Genomic DNA, 20,913 nt, shown 5'->3' on the forward strand with positions numbered 1-20,913 from the left:
ACGAAGGCAGGAGAGTAACGAGAGCCAGGTACGAGAGACTCATGCACGCCGAGTGGAGAAATCCGATAACAGTCGCGGAATACGTCCTGACCAAATATAAGCTTCAGTGGCCACTGCGGAGAGCCGCAGAATGCGTCACGGATTACAGTCGTATCATGGTCAAAGAAGCCCAAGAAAGCCAACAAGACCTCATGGATGAATGGGCCGTATCTATGCACTACTTGAGAATAGTAGAAGAGAAAGCTGAGACCACCACCTTTCCAGCTCTGACCTCCTTGAAGATGGAAGACTGGATAGTCGCTGGTATACATGGAGCAACGGAGGAACAAATCAACGACCTTGGCGTGAATACGACGAATAGAAGAAGATGTAGATTCGGCCGCCAAACAGACAAAACAGCGTTCACGCCCGGACACGATTTAATCGTGTTCTGGATGCTCACGAAAATCCTCGAAGCAACAAAAATGCCAGATGAGATTAAGGCAGAACTGCGATACGGGAGAGCAACAATCTAGGTGATATTTCAAAGGGAGTAGAGGTACATCAAAGTACGATCAGGGATGAGGATCCAAACTGACCCCAGCGTCTTCCACAGACGAGACGTATTGGTAATATTTAAAAGCCCGAATAAAGTGTACGTGTACGAGATCGCGTATCACACCTCCACACTATCAGACTCCAAAATCGGATAAAAAAGACACGATACGCAAAGAATTCCCAATCCAGTCGAAATGCCCAGTCCAGCTGACTGTGGTGATAAGAGGATCATATGAAGAAATTTTGCAAATGCCACAACACCAGGCGACAGTAAAAAGTTTCAGAGTTGGGATTCTCGGAGAAGAGGCTGAAGATGATGTGGGAGAAGTGCACCAACGAATTTTAATAACTGAGCATGGAAATATGATACGGCTCCTTGTAAGGGCCCAGGTAGGTGGTATGTGGTGAATATTACTCAATAAACAATTTTGAACCACCAATGCTGATTCTCAGAACATTGCAAAATTCAATCAAGATGTTCCAGCTGAGTAACTGAGTATAAAAATGTAAATTGCATCGGCCGGGAATCGAACCCGGGCCGCCCGCGTGGCAGGCGAGCATTCTACCACTGAACCACCGATGCTGATACTCAGATCACTGGAAAATTCACTGAATGTAGAATTTTCCTCCAACCGAGCAACTGAGTATAAAAATGTAAATTGCATCGGCCGGGAATCGAACCCGGGCCGCCCGCGTGGCAGGCGAGCATTCTACCACTGAACCACCCTAGAAACCCTATCACGGACGGAAACTTCATACTGGCAAAGTATGAAATAAACCTCCCAGAAAGACCCACAAACCAAAGTATTATACAATACTGCAGAAAAATCGCTACAGCCATCGCAGAAAGCCAGCTCTCAAACCTGAAAGACGAGTGGAGCACTGCGATGCACTATGGTAGACTGGTAGTAGAGAAAGAACAATGCATCAAATTCCCTGCGCTAAAGAGTATGCACATAGAGGACTGGACAACAAGAATCATAAGATGTGCAGCAGAAGAACAAATCTACCAACTGGGAGCAAATCCTACGGCCCGACGCAGGTGTCGATTAGGATGTAACAGCAACGAAAACGCATACCACGTGATGTCCGGATGTATTACGCCAGCATACACAACGAGGCACGATCACGTCGTTTATCGGATCCTAAAAGTGATCCTGCAAGGAACCAACGCTCCAACCACAGTGTACTCGCAGTTGCATTACAAAAAAGCCAGCTTGGTAGCCGACAACAACTGGGGGCCCAGACGAGTTGAGGTGAGAGCAGGACCGAAAATTATAACTGACCCGGAACTATACCACAATCGACCGGATATTGTCGTGCGCATGACTAACGCGGACGTGGTGCATGTTCTGGAGATCGCGGTCGCCCACCTCCAGAACATCCAAACTCAAGAGAAGGTGAAGATAGTTAGATACAGCAAAAACTCAACACATCTACGTCAACGATTCTAACCACACACAAGTACATCGAGACTACAACCTTCTTGAGGCACTCAGCCAAAGGTACAAGTGCTCTGCCAAGCTAGGCGTATTAATCTTTGGTGCATTGGGAAAGATACTGGAAACGTAACATCTACGGGCAGCATCTAACATCCTGAAAGCCATGGCGGTCCATAACATCGAACGTCTCTTGGAGAAATGCGGCCTGACAGCAGCCAACGAGACAGCGAAAATCCTGATGCGGCGAATGAACCTCAAATAAAAATACCTCAAAGTTTGTGTACTCCCGGGGCGAGCGCTTACAGCGACGACTCGCTAAGAATTGTACATTCCTTTTGCCAAGGTCAAAAAATTGCTTGTATTTTCAGAGTCCTCGATAGATATGTAAATACATATGTGCAATAAATATGAACCACCGTTTCTCGAACAGAGAAGAGGTGTCGAATTTTCCGCGGCCAAGAGCTACCCGATAGGAGCCTATCGGATGGAATTGTCGTACAAACGTGGATTACATACGCGAGTTTGAGTTCGTAAAAGACAATATTTTAATGACATAACACTCGTGGGTGCATTAGGACGCACGTTACAATTCCCCAGTGAAGTGAGTGAAGTTCCATGGCGACCTGGAAACCATGCGAACTTGAGGTGATAGAAGAACACATTCAACAACATCCAGGAATTAGCACTCTCCAAGACTACGAGAGAGTATCACGGCTGCTGAAGACCCGATACGCTGCGCAAAGATCAGTAGCTGCAATCAAAAAGGAAATAGGCGACATCAAACGATCGCGAACGGAAGAGAGGCGAGTAAACAAAAGACCCCCGGAATGGACCCACGCCGAACTAACGATTCTAGTAAACAGCTATACAAACGCGCAGGGAGAGAGCAAGGTTGCAAAGATCAGACAAATATTGCACCTCTTCCCAGAGAGATCTCAAAAAGCAATCGCTCAAAAACTACGCCATGAATTCCCACAAGTATACTACCAAACTGGTGAAATCGCACCAGAGTATAGAGAGATACCGGAAGAAAGAGGGATCGATGATGAGGGCGACGCCGACAACGAAGCCGAGCCAACCGAACCGGTGGTGGACATTCCTGAGGCGCGAGAACAACAACAGCGAGAAAACATAAACATTGAGCTCACTAACGCTCTCCCCGTAACGCCGACACACATTACCATCTCAGAAACATTTTGAAGTAAATATCGTGCGGTCTGGCATCAAGCAAATAAGAGCAAGCGCAAAACCAGGATAAAACCCATGCGCTCTCACATCGACAAAACTCTTACAGAGAAGATCGACTGCATACTGGATGAGCTGATGTATGAAATAATAACAGCGCGATCTTCGGAATCGACGCGACAGAAACATCTAAAATCAGCGCTATACGTTGCGGGAGTTACGCTGTCACGAGAGAGCAGAAAGCGAGAGAGAGCCCCACCTGCGTATGTGTACACACAAAGAAAAGCGGAACGGCTGAAGAAACAAATACAACGGTCACGAGACCTGCAAAACATAACATCCCACGGTAGGCTCGATATAAAGGTGAAGAGCCCCGCGAGCTACATACGCACGTTAAAGATGACCCCGGCTCGGTTCATTCGAATAGGAAGTGAACGCCTACGAGCACTCGAAATGAAAATTGAAGTGCAAAAGGCACAAGCTAAAGCTCTCACCGTCCGGGAAAAGTTCGCGGAAAAGCCCTCGACTGACTTCATCGCACCGCGAGCAGAACAAAAAATGCCAAACCCGAAGGAAACTGTACAACACTATCGACACGTGTATACCGCATATGAACACGGCAACGACTCGCGTGAGACGCCGATCTTCGATCGCTGGATCGAACGGATGAAAAAGTACAGACGCAACACCGATACAGACACACAGCTCTCCGACGCCTATATTCTTGATAAAGCGAGAGAGTCGCTAGCCAAGGCGTACAATTGTCTTGGCGAATTATCTTGACCACGTGCTTTGTCGATTGTTGGCTCTTTCCTTTAAACTCCAGGGACTCTTGGATGACGAGATGGCGGATAATTAATTTTTGGACTCGTCAGGTGGTCAAATCGATTGGGATATGCCAACGGTATACAGTCCACGTTCCCCTTCCTTTCCTCCGTCTCTGGTTGTTGTGGATTGTCACCCAACTGGTCTCTTCAACGTCCCCGAAGAGAAAGAGAACGAGATCACGTTGTCACCGAAGATCTTCCCCCCTTCGCTGGGCGAGCGAGTACCGCGACCGTATCGGCAATCAACACCACTGGACGCCGCGTCACCTGTCTCCGCTCATCTGACATTTTAGTGGCCTAAGAAGGCCGCGAATATTCAAATTCCGCATCACCCCTTACAAGCGCTTGTTGATTAACAACATCATGGGATTTATCAAGGGAGAGAAACATCTACGCGAGGGTGACGTGAGAGCGCGTATAATTCTAATATACAAAAGTGAAGACCCTGACCGTCCGATGAACTATCGCCCCATTGCGCTTCTGAACGCAGAGTACAAGATCCTCACAGCAACGATCGCTGCCATCCTCTTGGATCACGTAGCGGATTGGATGATCCCCAAGCAACAACTTGCGAGAAAAAATGTATGGGGCACGGTTCACGGACTACTTTAGGACAAAGCTTGCACCCAGGTGGCTAAATTATCGAGGGCCACCAATTACTCCGCCTGGACCACCGATGCAGATACTCTGATCACTGGAAAATTCACTGAAGGTAGAATTTTCCTCCAACCGAGTAACTGAGTATAAAAATGTAAATTGCATCGGCCGGGAATCGAACCCGGGCCGCCCGCGTGGCAGGCGAGCATTCTACCACTGAACCACCGATGCTGATACCCACATTGCCAGATGACGCCATTATCCAGTATCTGCGAGTCTCAACGACGATAATAATCTGCAGTAACATTGGGCTCGTTCTTTAATTCCAGGCATGGGCATGCTGGCTGAAAGGTACCAAGACGACAAAGAGCGGGGAAACGCAATGGGCATAGCTCTGGGGGGTCTCGCCCTCGGAGTGCTGATCGGCCCACCCTTCGGCGGCGTGATGTACGAATTTGTCGGAAAGTCTGCCCCGTTTCTCGTCCTCTCTGCACTGGCCCTTGGCGACGGTTGTGAGTTGTCATTTAATGCGCAAAATTAACGCACGACCAATTTTGTGTGAATTTTATGATTTCACTATGACGCGGTAATGTAATAATTACTTTACTTACATTAATCGAGATTTCATCAGTGTTGCAGCTCCTTATGCTGCAGCCATCGGTCGTCTACACCGAAGCCGATCCACCATCCCTTAAAGCCCTCGTCACTGACCCTTACATCATTATCGCAGCAGGTGGGTTCTTCGGAGTTTATGAGTGAATCGAATGTGAGGAATTTATGTAACTTTTTTACCGCAATGGTTTTTTTCCTTTCCTCTCTAATCGCATAATTAACGTATAAAAGGATTTATGCATTCTTAAACAAACTGCAACTTTACCCAGGTGTAAAAAATAGACAATTTCGAAAATCTCAGAAGAAACGAGAATCAGCATACCTTCAAGAAATTCTAAACTGATATAGAAACCTTTTTGTGAATTCCAGGCGCAATCACGTTCGCGAACATGGGTATCGCTATGCTAGAGCCGAGTCTGCCAATATGGATGATGGACACGATGGGAGCGAGTCGTTGGAAACAAGGCGCAACGTTTCTTCCTGCCAGCATAAGTTATCTAATTGGAACTAATCTCTTTGGACCTCTAGCGCATAAAATGGGCAGGTACGTATTTACTTTGCCTCTATCATCTGTCAATATTATTGAATTCGATTTGCAGTTTAAAGCCGATGAAAAGTGCTATAAATTAGTCATTTAACGCTGCAGTGACAGGAGCCCGGATAGCTCAGTCGGTAGAGCATCAGACTTTTAATCTGAGGGTCCAGGGTTCAAGTCCCTGTTCGGGCGGTAATTTTTTCTTTTTTTTATCGTATTATTTTCCAAATTTCATTCTGTTCATCAATTCATTCATCGACTAATCTACCTGTAAAATTCATTTAATTATTGTACGTGAAATTTGTAAGATCTATATTTTTATTACATTGTTCATAATTTAATATGTTTGATACAGAATCGTTTACAGGAATTTAAAATTCAGTATTTAAGAAGAGCCTGAAAGTATGTTTTGGTTGAAAATAACAAATACTTTCAGTCTGATATTTGAAATTTTCAACTATTATACTGTTGACACGTGTTCTTAAATTCTGAAATTGTGAAATTCACTTATTTCTGCGAACCTCGAGAGTTAATCACCTGAGACGACTAATTGTAAACGGTATTCTCGCATCCTTTTATTTCGACCGTTTATTATTTCAGATGGCTCGCCTCAATGATCGGACTCGTTGTTATCGGAGTGTGTTTGATGTGCGTAAGTAAATATCCAAACAATCCTCAATCGTGCTTCGGCAAGAACGAAATGCACGCTAATAGAGAAAGACCGAAAAAAATAGCGATTTTGTTTAACGTCAAAATTCACGCAACATTTCCCGCAGATCCCATTAGCCACGAAAATTGACCATCTGATAGTCCCAAATGCGGGTTTGGGATTCGCTATTGGGATGGTTGACAGCTCGATGATGCCGGAACTCGGCTACCTTGTTGACATCCGGCACTCGGCCGTTTATGGAAGCGTTTACGCTATTGGCGACGTCGCATTTTGCCTGGGATTTGCTATCGGTGAGTTAATTTCGTTCCTTCTTTGTTACACATTGTACATTTTCATTTACGTTACACCGAAGCTATCAGCATCGGTGGTTCAGTGGTAGAATGCTCGCCTGCCACGCGGGCGGCCCGGGTTCGATTCCCGGCCGATGCAATTCTTTTAATCTCCGCTATTTTTTATTCTTTCAACTACAACGATAAGCAATCCATTCAACGTCAGTCTATTTTAAATCCGTCATCATACCTTTTTTTTCAAGCTTCTATGAATATTTACGTAAAAAGTCAACAGTATTGCCTCGAATAATATCTAATAATCAATCAATAACGTCTGTATTGAATTTAAAGGCATACATATTATGCAAAGTGCCAAGTTGAGCTGTCACGGTTCACTTCAGTTAGTTTATCATTCATATCAATTCGTTGAGAGTCGCTATCAAGTCCTCTGGTAGCCGTGATCGTCTAGTGGTTAGGACCCTACGTTGTGGCCGTAGTAACCCAGGTTCGAATCCTGGTCACGGCAATGTGCACATCACATTGTCACGGCAGAGGTTTACTTTTTTTCTTTCCTATTTCAGACTCATTGCTATTTGTACACTTTTCATTTCATTTCTAATTATCGTTTATCCAATATTATTAATTTTCCAGGACCGGCATTGAGCGGGACGTTAGTGAATACGATAGGATTCGAATGGATGCTGTTCGGTATTGCTATACTGAATTTCTTGTATGCTCCTCTCATGTACTTCCTGCGAGCACCGCCGACGAAAGAAGAAAAGAAGGTAGCTACCGGACTTATAAATTTACAAATTTACTTCCAAAAATGCATGATTTTTATGTTTACCTTCAATTTTATTTAGAGCGTTGGTTTGTCAGTTGGATTTTAAGTTGCTTCAGTTGATGTAACTACATTTCAACTGAGTTTCTCGTATTAGTTTATACGCGTCATCGTTTTTATGAAAGAAATGACAAAAAGACAATAATAATGGAGAAGATAACGGAGTTCGACATATTTTTACCATCTTATTTCTAATAATGCACTTTACCGAGGCAGTTGACATCATTATATTTTACGTATTTTATTTACATACATCATTATCCGCATACAAGTTTCTGTACGATAATAAAGTGCTTCTGATTTTCATTTCGGTTTGCTTTAATTTATTCATCTTACTCACGTACCTTATCTTCAGGTCAGTACATATGATTGTGATTATCTGTTGTTGTTTTTCTTCTGCCGACTACTGGTATTTAATTAAGACCAATTGATGATACCGATTATAACAAAAATAAATTACTCACTATTTTGTTTCAGTCTTTAATTATTGGTGAAAAATCTTCCGTACGATACGTAACTTACCAGAACGAAGAGGATGGCGAACAATAGGTTAGTAGTAAATTATTACACGAATATTGATCTTGGTATATGTGTTAAGAACCGGCCTCGATCGATTCGACTATGACTGTTATAATTATTTCGTATACATCAACGATGATTTACCGTGAGTTTCATGCACATGGAATGGATATAGGTACGTTGCATATTTATGAAATTAGCAAATTTTTTTTCATTCGATTCGTTTCGTTTGATGTTCATTTCGAAGTCTGATTCGAAAAAAGATTCTATACGCTTTCTCCGCATCAAATTATACCTTCATATTTATATATAATTGATAATAAAGGTTTACATTATATATGCAGTTTCAGCAATTCAAATATTACATGAGTTGTAGTATTGATAAATACTAAAGCTGTAGTTGATTAGATACTTAAGTAGCGGAAATATTCGGGGTAGAATAGCTGTAGGCTATAATAATGTGTTTACAATAGTGTAAGTACAATATTCAAAACAAAAACGGTGCAATATATACAAGGCATTATACTCCACGCACGGTTTACTAAATTTTAAGAGAGATGACATTAAAATTTTAGATGACACGATCACGATATACTTGTATTAAAGCATACATGAGATACATAAATTAATAACAATCTATTATAGAGGAAGCTTCTCGTAAAAATAGATTACATATGCATGGGGTAAAAACATATATCGCTGTATATCGTTACGATTTAGAGGGTACATGTGATGAATCGTAGAAAAAAAAACAAGGATTTCAAACTCGAATGTTGTAAAACTCCACAAAAAAAAAAAAAAAAGTAAAAAAATTAAAAAATGTTGAAATACAAAAAAAAAAGACAACAAATCTTATGCAGTAGTTGAGTAATAATCGTTGTTGTAATTCAAGATTACAATATATACTACTATAATTAAAAATCAGGACGGCAAACATGAAATGGACGTAACCACAAGCAAAATTTATTATTCCGGCACAAATCCTTATGTTTGCTAATTATTTACGAGGTGAAAGTTTTTCGTTTATTCAAAATTTGCAAAAATAAAAGAGGCACCGCCCAGCGTGGATTCCTTGAATGGCTGCAAGGAAACCGGGCGATGCACAAGCAGCTGGGTATTATGAAGAGTCCTCAAAATTCTACGATCATAAAATCGTTCGTGTAATTGGTGTGAGAATCAAAATGATAAAAAGACGAAATCGAAAAATACAACCCTCTGAATAAGTGGCAACGAATATTGGATTCGCAAGTGATCCGGAAGCAGCAAGTTCTTATCGGTAATGAGGAATTAATTTTTTCCCTTTTTTTCAATCGCACAGCATGACGAAAAGGCTCGACGAATTTTCGAATATTTCGAGTTTTACGGATGAAGAAGTAATAAAAATGTATTTGCGGCGCAAACTGTCGCGATTGTCAGTGCTAGCTCGACGGGTTTGTGGGAAAGAAAAGATTGCAGGTCTCGGATAAAACGCAATAGTTATGGCTCCGTAGAACGTTCGTAGAAGCAATACATCATATTATACGTAATACTGTATAATACACGAGTATTCGTTAGCCAATACATATATATATATCTATATGTATAACTTAGAAAAATTACGATCTCTGTTCAATGTCTGTTCTGTATTTGAGTCATTGAACTTGAATATGATGCAAGACTTACCGCAGTACTTAATTGATTAATTAGATTGCGTTGTTAAGTCCAAGAAGGAAAATTATTGTTTCCCATATAATCGCAGAAAAATTTGTGTCGAGATCCTAAGCTACTACAAGTACCAGTTGCATGCGTTATACCTATATTAAATATTACATATATATATATATGTATACTATAAATGTGTGTATTCATTGAACGTGCAGATTTAGGAATAGAAAGTTGTCTATATAATACACGACAAACATCTCATCTATGATAATGTACTCGCGTGTCATAGATATACGTATATATGTTTATGATCGTTCGGTGTGTTAAAAAAACTATTCTTAGTGCAAAACTGCGCGCAGACATTCCATATATGTAGCTGCACCGTGTATAACGGATGTTTAAATATTTGTCTATGCTTATCCGCGTAATATTATATACAGGTATATATTCCACGTATAATGAGAATCAAATTATCGTGAATCTGTGTCTACGAGCTTAATAATAATATCTGTGCAAGTCTCGAGTATAACGAAAAGTTATTATGCGTGTTTAAAAGGAATTATTCGTGTTGTGTAGTCACAAGGGGCCAGTCGGAGGGATTAGACAATGTTGAATTACGACACCGGAGACTATCGGCTAGTACGCACATCCGTGTTTGCGCTGCATTCGTTTGGAAAATCAAACGGGGTCGCTTTGCGCGGCTACTCCCAAGTACGATAACGCGAGTCAATTTAGTTCGAGGTTTCGTGGAGCCTGGTCTGATCATCGAAGAAATTAGCATGCACGCTTTTAAAATCCAAAATAGCGAATCATTTGCACCTGGCACAATGAGCTTGGCTCGGCTCGGAGCGGCTGTTTATTGTATAATTATACCCCAAGGTGATGATGTATTCACAGTAAAGATACTCCGTAGATCGTCTACGTATATATACGTTACCAAATTGATCATACTATATTTTTGACGATGTATCATATAATCAGATCACTGCTGCTGAGATACCTTTAGAAATGTTCTTATCTAAGTATATTCTTCTCCATCTTCTTCTTTCATTTCCGCATTATCTACACTACTTTTCCATGCGGATACTCGTTCATAAATTATAATTTTTTACAACATGCTTCATCGATACGTAGTGTATTTTCATTTGTACATTGTCCGTGTTTATCGACATAAATTATGCAAAAATTACGTTTCCGAAGATTTCTTTTAACAATAATTTTTGTCACATTACTGCTACGTTGCGAATGCTTAGTTTATTATACACATATACGTTTATCATTCATTGCTACCTAACGGAAAGGAAGAAATTATATCATTCCGTAAAGTGAATTATATATTATACTGATGCGGCAATAAATTAATATGTTGCCATCGCTAGATATTCGAATTGCCGATGCAATCAAATGGTACAAGGCCCTGTATAGAAAGACGAGTTGTAGCGGGCAGTTGAAAAGACAACGAACGTATTTATATATATATATATATAACCCTATACTACGATTTTTAGTGTAACCTAATTGTGTATGCGTGATAAATTATTGTGTTTGATCTGGAAAAGAATGTCCTTCATGTGCAGCAGTAGCCAGCGTTATGTTCATTTCCGAGTTATAAGGGTTAAAGAAAAAAAGAAAAAATAATCAAGGAAATAACTAACAAATTTTTGGAGTAACGCGCGTGCACTAGTTGTATAAATAAGTAAAATTAATCATAAATCCGTACGTATAATAGGTACATTATTATACCTGGATATACATACTATAACTGTACTACTAATTAGCGATTAAAAATTTACCCGTTCCGTCGCAGTATGTATGTATTCGCTTCCCGGCGCTGTTAATTATTCTTTCATCTCTTTATGGAACCATCGCATTTTTTTGCGAGGTATACGAGAGAAAATTTAGAATTTAATCATCGAATGTTATGAATTTTTATTTATTTATTTATTTTTTTTCACTCTCTTTTGGAAAAGAAAATTTCCGTATGTCATTTATACCTCGACGTAAATTATGTACATACCACTTGCAATTTTATTGAAATTTACGTTCGGTTACCAATTCATAATGCAAATAGAAATACTCACCAATTGATATTGGACGAACTTTTCTAATAATACTCTCGTGATTATCGACGAAGTCGTTTTTTTTTTCTTTAATTTTCACCTACTTACGCACATGATAAAGTACAGGATGAATTGTTTGATCATTTTTGATCCCGAGTATTTTTTTCGTTTAATAGAAGTGGAAGTAACTCGTTGAGGGCTGCTATTGTGAACCGACAATAAGCAAAAAAAAAAAGCACAACTCCTTGTAACTAAAATTTGGGAGGATATTTCGCCACTTTGCTTGAAAAAAAAACGATAATAATGTAATGATTACTTGTTTCAATTGCGACTGTTACACGTTACGCCTGATTTGTTTTATTTTATTCCTCTGTTTGTAATTAGTTTTTCGTTCCAAAGCCGCAAGGCACTTTTGAGTAACCGTCGCCTATCGTTTGCCGTAATTCATATCGCGTGAATAAATTATTAATCGTATATTATATTGTAATATTTAACCAGCTGGTGTATGGGTCCGATTTTTGCCTGTGTAATAAATAAAGGCGTGTTCTTAAAAGATTATGTATATTCATCGAATTATTTCGAATCATGTACAGCGTTTAAAATATCATGTCATAATATTCTATTCATGTAGAGCATCGAAAATTACACCAGCTCCGAGCTCTGCCAAATCTGCTTGATGTGATATTGTTATATTTATTGACAACAACTTTCAAACGATTGGCGATCTCTTATCGTTAAAATTATAATACATGATATTATATTTATAGTAACCAACTACCTTGATAAAACTGTATAACGATGTATAGATATGATGTGTATAATAGATCATTTTACGACGGGTATCACCTTGCATGGGAACTCTATGTATAATGTATATTGTTACCAGTATTATTGTTAGATATTGTTTTCATTCTCATTGTTAGAATAATCATTGTTGCAAGAATATTTATGAATATCGTCTGCTTTGAAATGTTGAAAACTGTAAGCATATTCGTGACATAACGAAATATGCGGCGACACTGTGTACTGGAAATGATGAATGATAAAACTGCAGATCGAAAAATTATATAAAATAAAGTAAAATAATCAGAGCAACTAATCTCTAATCACGTGAATACGATGTGTACCGAAGTTTAATGTATATGTATGTCACGTATGTATATCTACATATATATATGACAAATGTGCTGAAGCAAATAAATCAATATAAACTACACGCGAGGTGATTGCAGTGATTGAAAAACTTTATTCAAACATGCCACGTACAGTATATGAAATTTTCAACAAAATTACATTACTTAATCATTTTGCAGATTTTCACCGGCCACTGCGATCGGCGCATTCAAATAATCCGTCAACTCCGGGGGAATTTCTTCGTACGTCAAATCTCCGTTGGACATTTTATGAACGTACTCCAAGATCTCGATGGTCGAGCTCATCGTCTTTTGAAGCTCGTCTGGAACATCGTTAATTAATTTGAAGCAATGTGTTTTAGGTGCATCCGAACATGCAAATGCAGCTACCGTGTCTAATCTGTAGTAGATTCGTTTGCCTAGCTGCAGGCGTCAAGTGATAAGTTTCACCGAAAACTCTCGGTTAAATTACCTATTGCTGGGTGAGACACCGACGATAAATCGACGGGTGAGACAGGCCCTTTTATGTCGCCAGCTTCTTTCATTAGCAGAAACGTATCCTCGTCTAATGAATGCGCAAAAAAAAAAAAATGATGACGATTTTAAGAATCATGCAGCATCGTCTCTCTCTGAGATAATTATTATTTTCATTTTCGTTCGACATACCGTAGTTCATGTCTCTCAATAAAATCATCCTGTTTCTTTCTGTTATAAAGTTTACGTCCTTGATTCGCTGATTCGTTTTTTCCAACAGTGATCGATTTAGCTCGACGCGTTTTATTAGCGACGCTAATTGAAGCTGAAACATTTCAACATAATTATTTCCCCAACGTTTACACGAATTTTTCTTCAAATACCATTTCTGCGCCGTCACAAATTCTTCCGAGCTACTGAATGCGAACTTTTCACAGTACATTTGAAAACTTAAACGATGATAATCGTGATATAAAAATCGCAAAATCCTAACACCTTACGTCAATATCGGTTGGGTCCAATTCCTGGTCGCAAATACCCTGCGTAGTGAGTTTTCGCTTCTCATTTTGAGGATCGTCGATAATGTCGGTAAGGAAAGAAAATGGCTTGGCCGTGTTGGCGTCAATTCGAGCTAGAGTTTTTCTAATATCGTCGGGTGTCATTACGTCGACGTCGTAAATTGTCTTCGCCGGCTTTTTCGTCTGTAAAAGCGTCTCGACGCTTCCTTCACGCTGAATCAACTCGTCGAAAAACTTTTTCTTCTGATTAGATTTAGATTTTTGCCTATGCGAAGTCTCATCGAACTCCCGTTTATCATTCTTGCTCGATATTTCCGAGGATGGCGTTGTCGAACTTTGGTCAATCGACGACGGGTTTTTATTCGCCACTCTCAGTTTTTGATCATCGGTCGCTTTTTTTCGTGTAGTTAATTCCAGCGTTACATCAGGCTTCGCTTCCTTAAGGATCGACTTGTTCGCAGATAATTCAGCATCATCGCGTGGAATCAAATTCAGTGCAGAATTCGCGGACCACGATGATCTGTTTTTACCACTTTTTTCGCTAGGGTTTTCGAAAATTCATAGTTGTCATGCATCAAACGTAATATAATTTCTTATTTAAACTAATGACTTATCTCGCTATAATAATATCGAACCCACCAATTAACTCTGGTTGCTATCTTAGACACGGGTTTGCTGTTGCTCTTCGTTGTAGCAGATTTCGTTTCTCTCCTGTGAATTTACGAAATAAATAGGTTCATAATGTCAAATGAGCGTTTGTTTAACGGCAAATCGCACAAAATTCTCGATAGCTCACCACTTGTTCATGATTGCAGACTCGTCTGCAGTAAGTTGAGTGATACGTTAACCTCGCAACAAATTTAGTCAAGAGCTGAACAACTGAACTGCACGGTTGAACGGCTGGCAATGGAACAGGTGAGATCTACAAATTGTTGCTATGGAATACATTATACAAACCTAGCGGATGTTTGGTCAATGTAAGCGACTGCGGGTTGTCGGGTTATACAAGAAAGCAGCCAGCTACAATGATTTACTCATTGAACAAATATCACCTTGCGATAGAACGGAAAGATTGTGATAAAAGTTCACGGAGAGGAAAGAATTCTTGAACCAACAAAATAAATTTCGTCGGAGTCCATTTATTACAAAATAGTATTCCTTGTTTGTTCAAAATCCAATAACTTCAATTCAACAATTTCGATAAAATTAGTTTGTCAGAATGATTGAGTCAAGCGAATTCCTTAATTCGAGAAAAGCCTTTTTCTTGTCGCGACCGAGTGAAGTATTAATTCGAGTGAACCTTCTGATGTGTTTCCGAAATTGAGTCAACTACACATCATTTCATTTGAAGCGAGCGAGCGAGAGAGAAAACTTTGGAAAGCGACCGCCGAAAGCGCGTCGGGCCCTACCAGCAGACCTTCTAGGCCAGCGGCGCGGTGGTGGGGGAAAAATAGCGAGACGCGTGAGGAGCGCGGCTAATCTTATCACTTCGGCTCTGATCACCAACCAGGTAGGTCGCCCTTCGGCCGTAAAACTTTGTACGGCGCTAATAAATCAAACCGAACAACGTTCCTCGACTACTTCCCGCTCACCTCAACCTTAACAATTAACAATAAATTTGCCGGTTTTAGCCGTTGATTATCGGATTTATATTTTACGATTTTCTCGGGATATACTACACTCCAAATAATTGTCAAGTATATGAAATAGGGGTAAAATTTTCTGATAAATCAATTGCCGTTATTTGTTTTCTGGAATATTCTAACGTTGAGAGAAAAACCCAAATTTTGGAAAAAACAACAAATCAATTTCTGAAACATGTCCAAAACATCTCCAAATCGTCCGAAACGTGTTTCTTTACTCAAATAAAGGCATTTTGAATCAATATTAAAGCGAACACGTTGTTATGTAAGTATAGTGTTTACCGCAATTGATAATAACATTTAGTATGAATATTACTTGACTCAAATAATCCTTTCTCTCCATGTAGATAATACCAAGAACCTATTTCACCTTGTAGTTTTGTTAATATTCTCATAGCGTAGATGTTATTCTATATGGGTAGGAAAAATGAAAAATTCTTTCCATTTTCATAAGTAACATTTTATTCGAGAAAAAATTCCGGCAGATATCGGCTATAATATAAAACTTTTTATAATAAAAATGTGTACAGAGATTTGAACCGATCGTCGAGCGACTGACTACCTAGTATAATCATACTTAATGTTACTTACGAAAAAAAATAAAAAAATAAAAATCCATATGCACGTGCAGTACGATTTATTCTAACATATTCGAGGCGGCCATCGACATCTGTTTTCCATGTCAAACAAATGGCACACTACACCGGTGGCCCTAAATATGTCAGATTCAATCTATGGCTCTGTACATATGTTATAATTTATCACTTCACCTATAATATATTGCAGTAAATAAATACTTCATTATATGTTTATTTGTTATTCAACCGCGCAATTGACTAAAACGTAAATAATCCCTCCTATATACTAGGTAACCTATGTCTCCCAATCGTTTCATACTATACGGAATATTGATAATAATTCGTTATAATCTACATTCCGTTATTATGATAGTAATTAGAATAGTAGAATAATCATTGCCGCGAATTACTAGAAATTCGAAATTGAGGGTTGATCAGCCAATTTGTGTACTAACGCAAAATCAGGTGATAGTCCCGGACGAAAGATAAAAACCTTCCAAAGTTAACAGACTAAATTAAACCTTCCAAAGTCAACAAGTAGACTAAATTGTGAACAGTTTTTAGAACGAAAGTAAACGTCTACAGGACACTATCTTATCAATTTGAGGAATCGTGGATTACAGAATGGTTTTCTACAATCTCCAGGATCCCAAGGACGGCTGAAAACCGCGTATTTTTTTTTAAACTACAATCGTTTTTTTGAATTGGTAAAAACTTGTTTCTTACCCTTCAATAACTGATTAAGGTGATTGAACGCGAGTTTTAATAACAATTTATATACCTTATATGACTACAGATTATTTAAAAACGACATTTCGCGAGAGTAATCTTCTCGCATTACGTTAATTAACCGTCGGTTATGGGATTATGTATATTGTATTCAAGTATTACAGGGATAATGTTAAGAAATCTGCGAGTAAAAATCGCATTACACACTGTTACTTTGATGTAATCAATCTTCGGGACTTTGACAGAGGCGCGTAAAATCGTCTTCGGACGATTTTATGATTATAAATCCCAGAATACGTATAACTATATCCAGTGCAATAAAAAGTGATGATGAAGTTGATAGTTTACAGATTTAGGACCCAATAACGGCTCGTCATACGAATATATAGATTTAATTTAATTATGAGAATGTCACGCGGTTCATTCTGATCGACATTTCCTTGTCAGTGTGTATGTTTATCTTCAAATCGTATTTCGTGAATTTATGTTACGTGAATTCAGATACGATTTGAGTATAATATGAATGTTAATATTATCGATACGCTAAGGAATCACACGACGTAATTGTGACAACTCAACTAATGCGCTGTTAGAATCGATTCATTAGTATACCATGTCGCAACTAGATTTAATTCACACCTTTGTTTTCTTCCTGTTTTTCGTTTTTCTTTATAATATATAAAACTATTTTACACAAACAAGTGTATAGCTAATAGGTAGCTCAACATCATAGGGACATTCCTTTACCAAAATAAGCGATCTGACGATGTGTTTGTAACAGTAAAAACGGAATACAATAAAATAAATAACATTATTCGGTTCCGAGGATAACACCAAAAAAAATATAACCGATAACAATGATAACAAAAGTATCCAGTCGTGGTGCATGACTTGATATTCAACTAATGAGTATCGCAATTAGGAACGAAAAATTGACCCGAACAATAATAAAAATAATCTGCGCCAACGAATCAGGCAAACATTGAATTTTTTTTCATCTCTCCCCTTTGTTTTCTGAGTGCAAAAACAAGTTTGTTGAACATGTACTGATGCAACAACTGAACTTCGTACTCGACAGATGGGATTGATGAAAAACTATTATGCTTGACACGAGTAATTGGCAAAGTTTCGAACAAAGCAAATAATTTTTTGTTCTAAACTTGATCATAGGTTAAGAAAACGAGAAAAACAGAACAAAGAAAATCGACTTTGGTAAAGGAAATCCCATGGAAATTGATCAAAGTCTTTAGCAGCTTTGTGTACAATACGTGTACATAACTGTTCCGATTAGCCCTTACAGCCATATCAAACGAACAAAACTGATGTATCTGTAAACCTATACATTTAGTAAAATTACTAAGGAGAGAAACATAAAGTATATTCATTACAAATACGATATATCACATCTAACTAGAGTCTAGAAGTATATTAACCTGGCGTCCTCTGGGTTTTGTTCGACCGGGCAGTACGGACATTTCAATCTGGAAACAAATTGATTTCTTTAAAAAGTGACATTGATATCAGTGTGTTATACCGCTACTTTATCCAAATGTCGTACTTATTAGCACTAGTCAATTTGTTGAGGGCGTCTCGTGAAATTACATGACCGCAAACCAACTTCATTGGTGGATTATTTTCGGTACTCTGCTGTCGTAGAATTGGACACGCGAATACAGAGTGATAACGGCTCTGCTTCCCCAAGTCTATTTCGATCTGTTGAGAAACAGGTGAAATTGCCTTATCTTATCTCATATACATCTCGACTTTACACTACATACATATACGTCAACTTACAGGAAGCTCATCCTTTCCATTCCATATACCAGTCACTTGTCGCTGCTGCATCACTTGTTTGATATTTAAAAGCGCAGGTAAAGCGGTGCATCCTGCATTTATACTGCATAAAAAGGATAATATTAGAACTGATTGTATGTAGCAGCTTCCACTAGTCTGGTACTTATTTGTTCTTATGTTTCATAAATATTAATTTCAGGACTTACCAAACGGAGAGTGGACTGTCGACACTGAGACCCAATAGTGTACACGCCTCTTTAGTAAAAACATCGTGAATATCAAGCCACAGCGTTGGATTTAATAAATGACTATAAGGTGAAGACTGTATTCCATTGGGTAAATACATAAGAGTCCCCATCAGAGACTGCACTTCTTTCTCATATCGTGCAACAAACTGTGTGAGATTTTTTCGGGCATAAAGAATTGCCTCGCTCTGTTTCGCGGGACCTTGTTGGACTAGTCTTATAAAATGTAGTCTGTGCAGCTTGAATTCTAGTGACGAGTTCTGAAACGTAATTACTTTGTCAATTCATTTTTTCCGTAATTAAGCACATATTTCAATCTGTTTTGTTTCTGATATTTCGATTCTTGTTTTATGCCTGGAAAGACTTTAATACTCGTCTTACCTGAGCGAGAAGTGCCTCGCGGTGATTGCGCGCCCACTCTAAAGCCGGCTCCAAGTTACGTTGCTTCAGACAATCCAAAATGTGGTTCAACTCTGTGAAGGGTTCCTTTCTGCCTTCTTCAGTCCTGATTCCAGCTTCCTGTAAATGAAACAAAGACGCTGTGTGAAAAATTTCTCACGTATACCTCAAAAAGTAGACGTAAATATGAAATATAACGTACCGACGCGAGTTCATCGGCAATATCCAGCATTCCCTGTCTGTAAAAATGCTGGCAGATAACCTGGTTGAGTAGGTGTGTTTTTTCAGGTCCAGAGAACACATCTTCTCTACTTGTGCTAGCAAAGTCGGCAATGAAATTCCTGTCAATGGCTTTCCCAACTTTTGAAACTGTGCTGTGAAGGTCGCGATGATCTGTCGCCAATCGCTGCACTGTGTCCCGGACCTTGGTCATCGCTTGATTTAACACTTGTATTTGACATTGTGTCAATTCGTGATCGGGTGGACCTGATAGCAAAGAATTTTCAAATTTTGTATAAAGTATGGAATTTTAAGAATTATCAATAAGTAAGACACCGAAAAAGAAGTACGATTACTAAATGAAAACATCCTTAATCTATGTTTGTTAAAAGAAAACATTTCACAGCTAGATTTTTCTTCAGCTAAGTTCAACTCGATCGAATTAAATTCGGTTACACCATCTAAGATAATCAAAAAATTTCGAGAATCTACGATTCGTGATTGTAAATTTATGACAGAAGTTGCGTGCGTAGATCAACAACGTCTTTTATTGAGGTTATATCGCAGTTTTTTAATAGCTGCTCGTTGAAATGGCGTTGAATTGGATTGCAAAACTTTCTACTGATCGACCAGAATTGATTGATTGTGTTAATCTGACAATGAAGGAGGGCGACGAACTGAACGTAAGAAAAAGTGGAAATAAACAAAGTGTCGGGAGTGAGATGGCAGTTGGTAATGACACATGGACGTGAAATATAACGTTGTTTGATTAAATTATGCTGATAAATCGACGTGAATTTTCGTGGCAAAACAACAAGCCTGATTTTCATTATCGGTCGGTTAAATATGTGCGTTAAATCGGGGTAACGTCTGAAGGAGAATCCTTTGTTTGTATGTTCTAAGGATATGTAAGCCTGCTGTAGGGAGGAAACTCACCGTTTTCGAGCTCTTTTTTAATGGATTCGATGTGATTTATCAAATCCCGTAGCACAGTTTCACCGTGGTCGTCTATCGCACTGAATTTCAACAAAACTTTGGCAACTTCGCGCTCGACAGCATTACAAGCCTCCATTATTGTTTTTCGCATGATGATGCTGCGTCAGTGTGACGTCAAAGGTGCTGCTGCGCGCTGGTTCGCCAATGTAACGCCATCGTCGATTGGACGTGACGTCTGCAGAAGTGAAGGTAGCCGCCAATCGCGAGACAGCGCGCGATTCGCAGTGCTGACCGGTCGCTGTTTGAACGTGACATTTTTACCGATCGAAAAGCGGAAGATTTTTGTGGATCCACCGCGTATTTGGTTACCTGTATCTTTCACACGTGACAATTTTTTTTTTTTTAGCTTCATTTTAAGTAAACTTCTCGTAGTAAAAAACGTGAATGGTATTGTAAAAATAGAGTTTCCCAGATACGGTTTACGGTAAAAAACTTCAACTTCAAAGC

At 39.1% G+C, this 20,913-nt stretch overlaps 3 protein-coding genes and 6 non-coding genes across 12 annotated transcripts in view; 4 read left to right on the forward strand and 5 right to left on the reverse strand.

The window, feature by feature from the left end:
* LOC124184625 (synaptic vesicular amine transporter) overlaps positions 1-12,954 on the forward strand; it is a 32,129-nt gene extending 19,175 nt beyond the window's left edge. For 2 of the 3 annotated variants that reach the window (XM_046574561.1, XM_046574560.1), the window contains exons 6-12: positions 4,918-5,100; positions 5,220-5,321; positions 5,570-5,744; positions 6,336-6,387; positions 6,512-6,695; positions 7,326-7,459; positions 7,993-12,954. In XM_046574561.1, coding sequence (XP_046430517.1) covers positions 4,918-5,100; positions 5,220-5,321; positions 5,570-5,744; positions 6,336-6,387; positions 6,512-6,695; positions 7,326-7,459; positions 7,993-8,064 — 902 coding nt within the window. In that variant the 3' untranslated portion in view covers positions 8,065-12,954. Of the gene's footprint in view, positions 1-4,917; positions 5,101-5,219; positions 5,322-5,569; positions 5,745-6,335; positions 6,388-6,511; positions 6,696-7,325; positions 7,460-7,539; positions 7,797-7,992 lie in introns of those variants that run through there. The other variant, XM_046574562.1, reaches the window with a different exon arrangement.
* Trnag-gcc lies at positions 1,050-1,120 on the reverse strand. The gene has a single exon. It is a non-coding gene; the product is annotated as a tRNA-Gly (tRNA).
* Trnag-gcc lies at positions 1,198-1,264 on the reverse strand. The gene has a single exon. It is a non-coding gene; the product is annotated as a tRNA-Gly (tRNA).
* Positions 4,749-4,819, reverse strand: Trnag-gcc. The gene has a single exon. It is a non-coding gene; the product is annotated as a tRNA-Gly (tRNA).
* On the forward strand, positions 5,855-5,927 carry Trnak-uuu. The gene has a single exon. It is a non-coding gene; the product is annotated as a tRNA-Lys (tRNA).
* On the forward strand, positions 6,764-6,834 carry Trnag-gcc. The gene has a single exon. It is a non-coding gene; the product is annotated as a tRNA-Gly (tRNA).
* Trnah-gug lies at positions 7,129-7,200 on the forward strand. Its single transcript has one exon. It is a non-coding gene; the product is annotated as a tRNA-His (tRNA).
* Positions 12,955-12,964: 10 nt separating the features above from the next.
* Positions 12,965-14,670, reverse strand: LOC124185559. The gene is made up of 6 exons (XM_046576436.1): positions 14,660-14,670; positions 14,503-14,574; positions 13,846-14,404; positions 13,538-13,670; positions 13,344-13,436; positions 12,965-13,194 (listed from the first exon to the last, which is right to left on the reverse strand). The coding sequence occupies exons 1-6, from the start codon at positions 14,668-14,670 to the stop codon at positions 13,037-13,039; spliced, it is 1,026 nt and encodes a 341-aa protein (XP_046432392.1). The 3' UTR covers positions 12,965-13,036.
* Positions 14,671-15,950: 1,280 nt separating this feature from the next.
* LOC124185499 (E3 ubiquitin-protein ligase RMND5A) lies at positions 15,951-20,568 on the reverse strand. 2 transcript variants are annotated; one of them, XM_046576342.1, is made up of 7 exons: positions 20,407-20,568; positions 19,454-19,737; positions 19,234-19,371; positions 18,814-19,112; positions 18,608-18,710; positions 18,372-18,526; positions 15,951-18,312 (listed from the first exon to the last, which is right to left on the reverse strand). In XM_046576342.1, exons 1-7 carry the CDS (start codon positions 20,555-20,557, stop codon positions 18,231-18,233), a joined length of 1,212 nt encoding a protein of 403 aa, XP_046432298.1. In that variant the 5' UTR covers positions 20,558-20,568; the 3' UTR covers positions 15,951-18,230. The 2 variants fall into 2 exon arrangements, with proteins under 2 accessions (XP_046432298.1, XP_046432300.1); XM_046576344.1 differs by having other exon boundaries at positions 15,951-18,294; positions 20,407-20,567.
* Between the last annotated feature and the right edge of the window lie 345 nt (positions 20,569-20,913).

Source organism: Neodiprion fabricii, chromosome 6 (genome assembly GCF_021155785.1).
Source record: "Neodiprion fabricii isolate iyNeoFabr1 chromosome 6, iyNeoFabr1.1, whole genome shotgun sequence".
Classification (NCBI taxonomy): Eukaryota; Metazoa; Arthropoda; class Insecta; order Hymenoptera; family Diprionidae; genus Neodiprion; species Neodiprion fabricii.

Bases quoted from the DNA above. Each gene is read 5' to 3' on its own strand.
- LOC124185559 (XM_046576436.1), bottom strand. The intron at 13,671-13,845 runs GTAAGGTGTTAG...GAAATGTTTCAG, and splicing joins TGGACCCAACCGATATTGAC to CTTCAATTAGCGTCGCTAAT. The intron at 13,437-13,537 runs GTATGTCGAACG...CGCATTCATTAG, and splicing joins ATTGAGAGACATGAACTACG to ACGAGGATACGTTTCTGCTA.
- LOC124185499 (XM_046576342.1), bottom strand. From the start codon at position 20,557: ATGCGAAAAACAATAATGGAGGCTTGTAATGCTGTCGAGCGCGAAGTT. The intron at 19,113-19,233 runs GTAAGACGAGTA...ATTACGTTTCAG, and splicing joins GCGAGGCACTTCTCGCTCAG to AACTCGTCACTAGAATTCAA. The intron at 18,527-18,607 runs GTAAGTTGACGT...GTTTCTCAACAG, and splicing joins ATGGAAAGGATGAGCTTCCT to ATCGAAATAGACTTGGGGAA.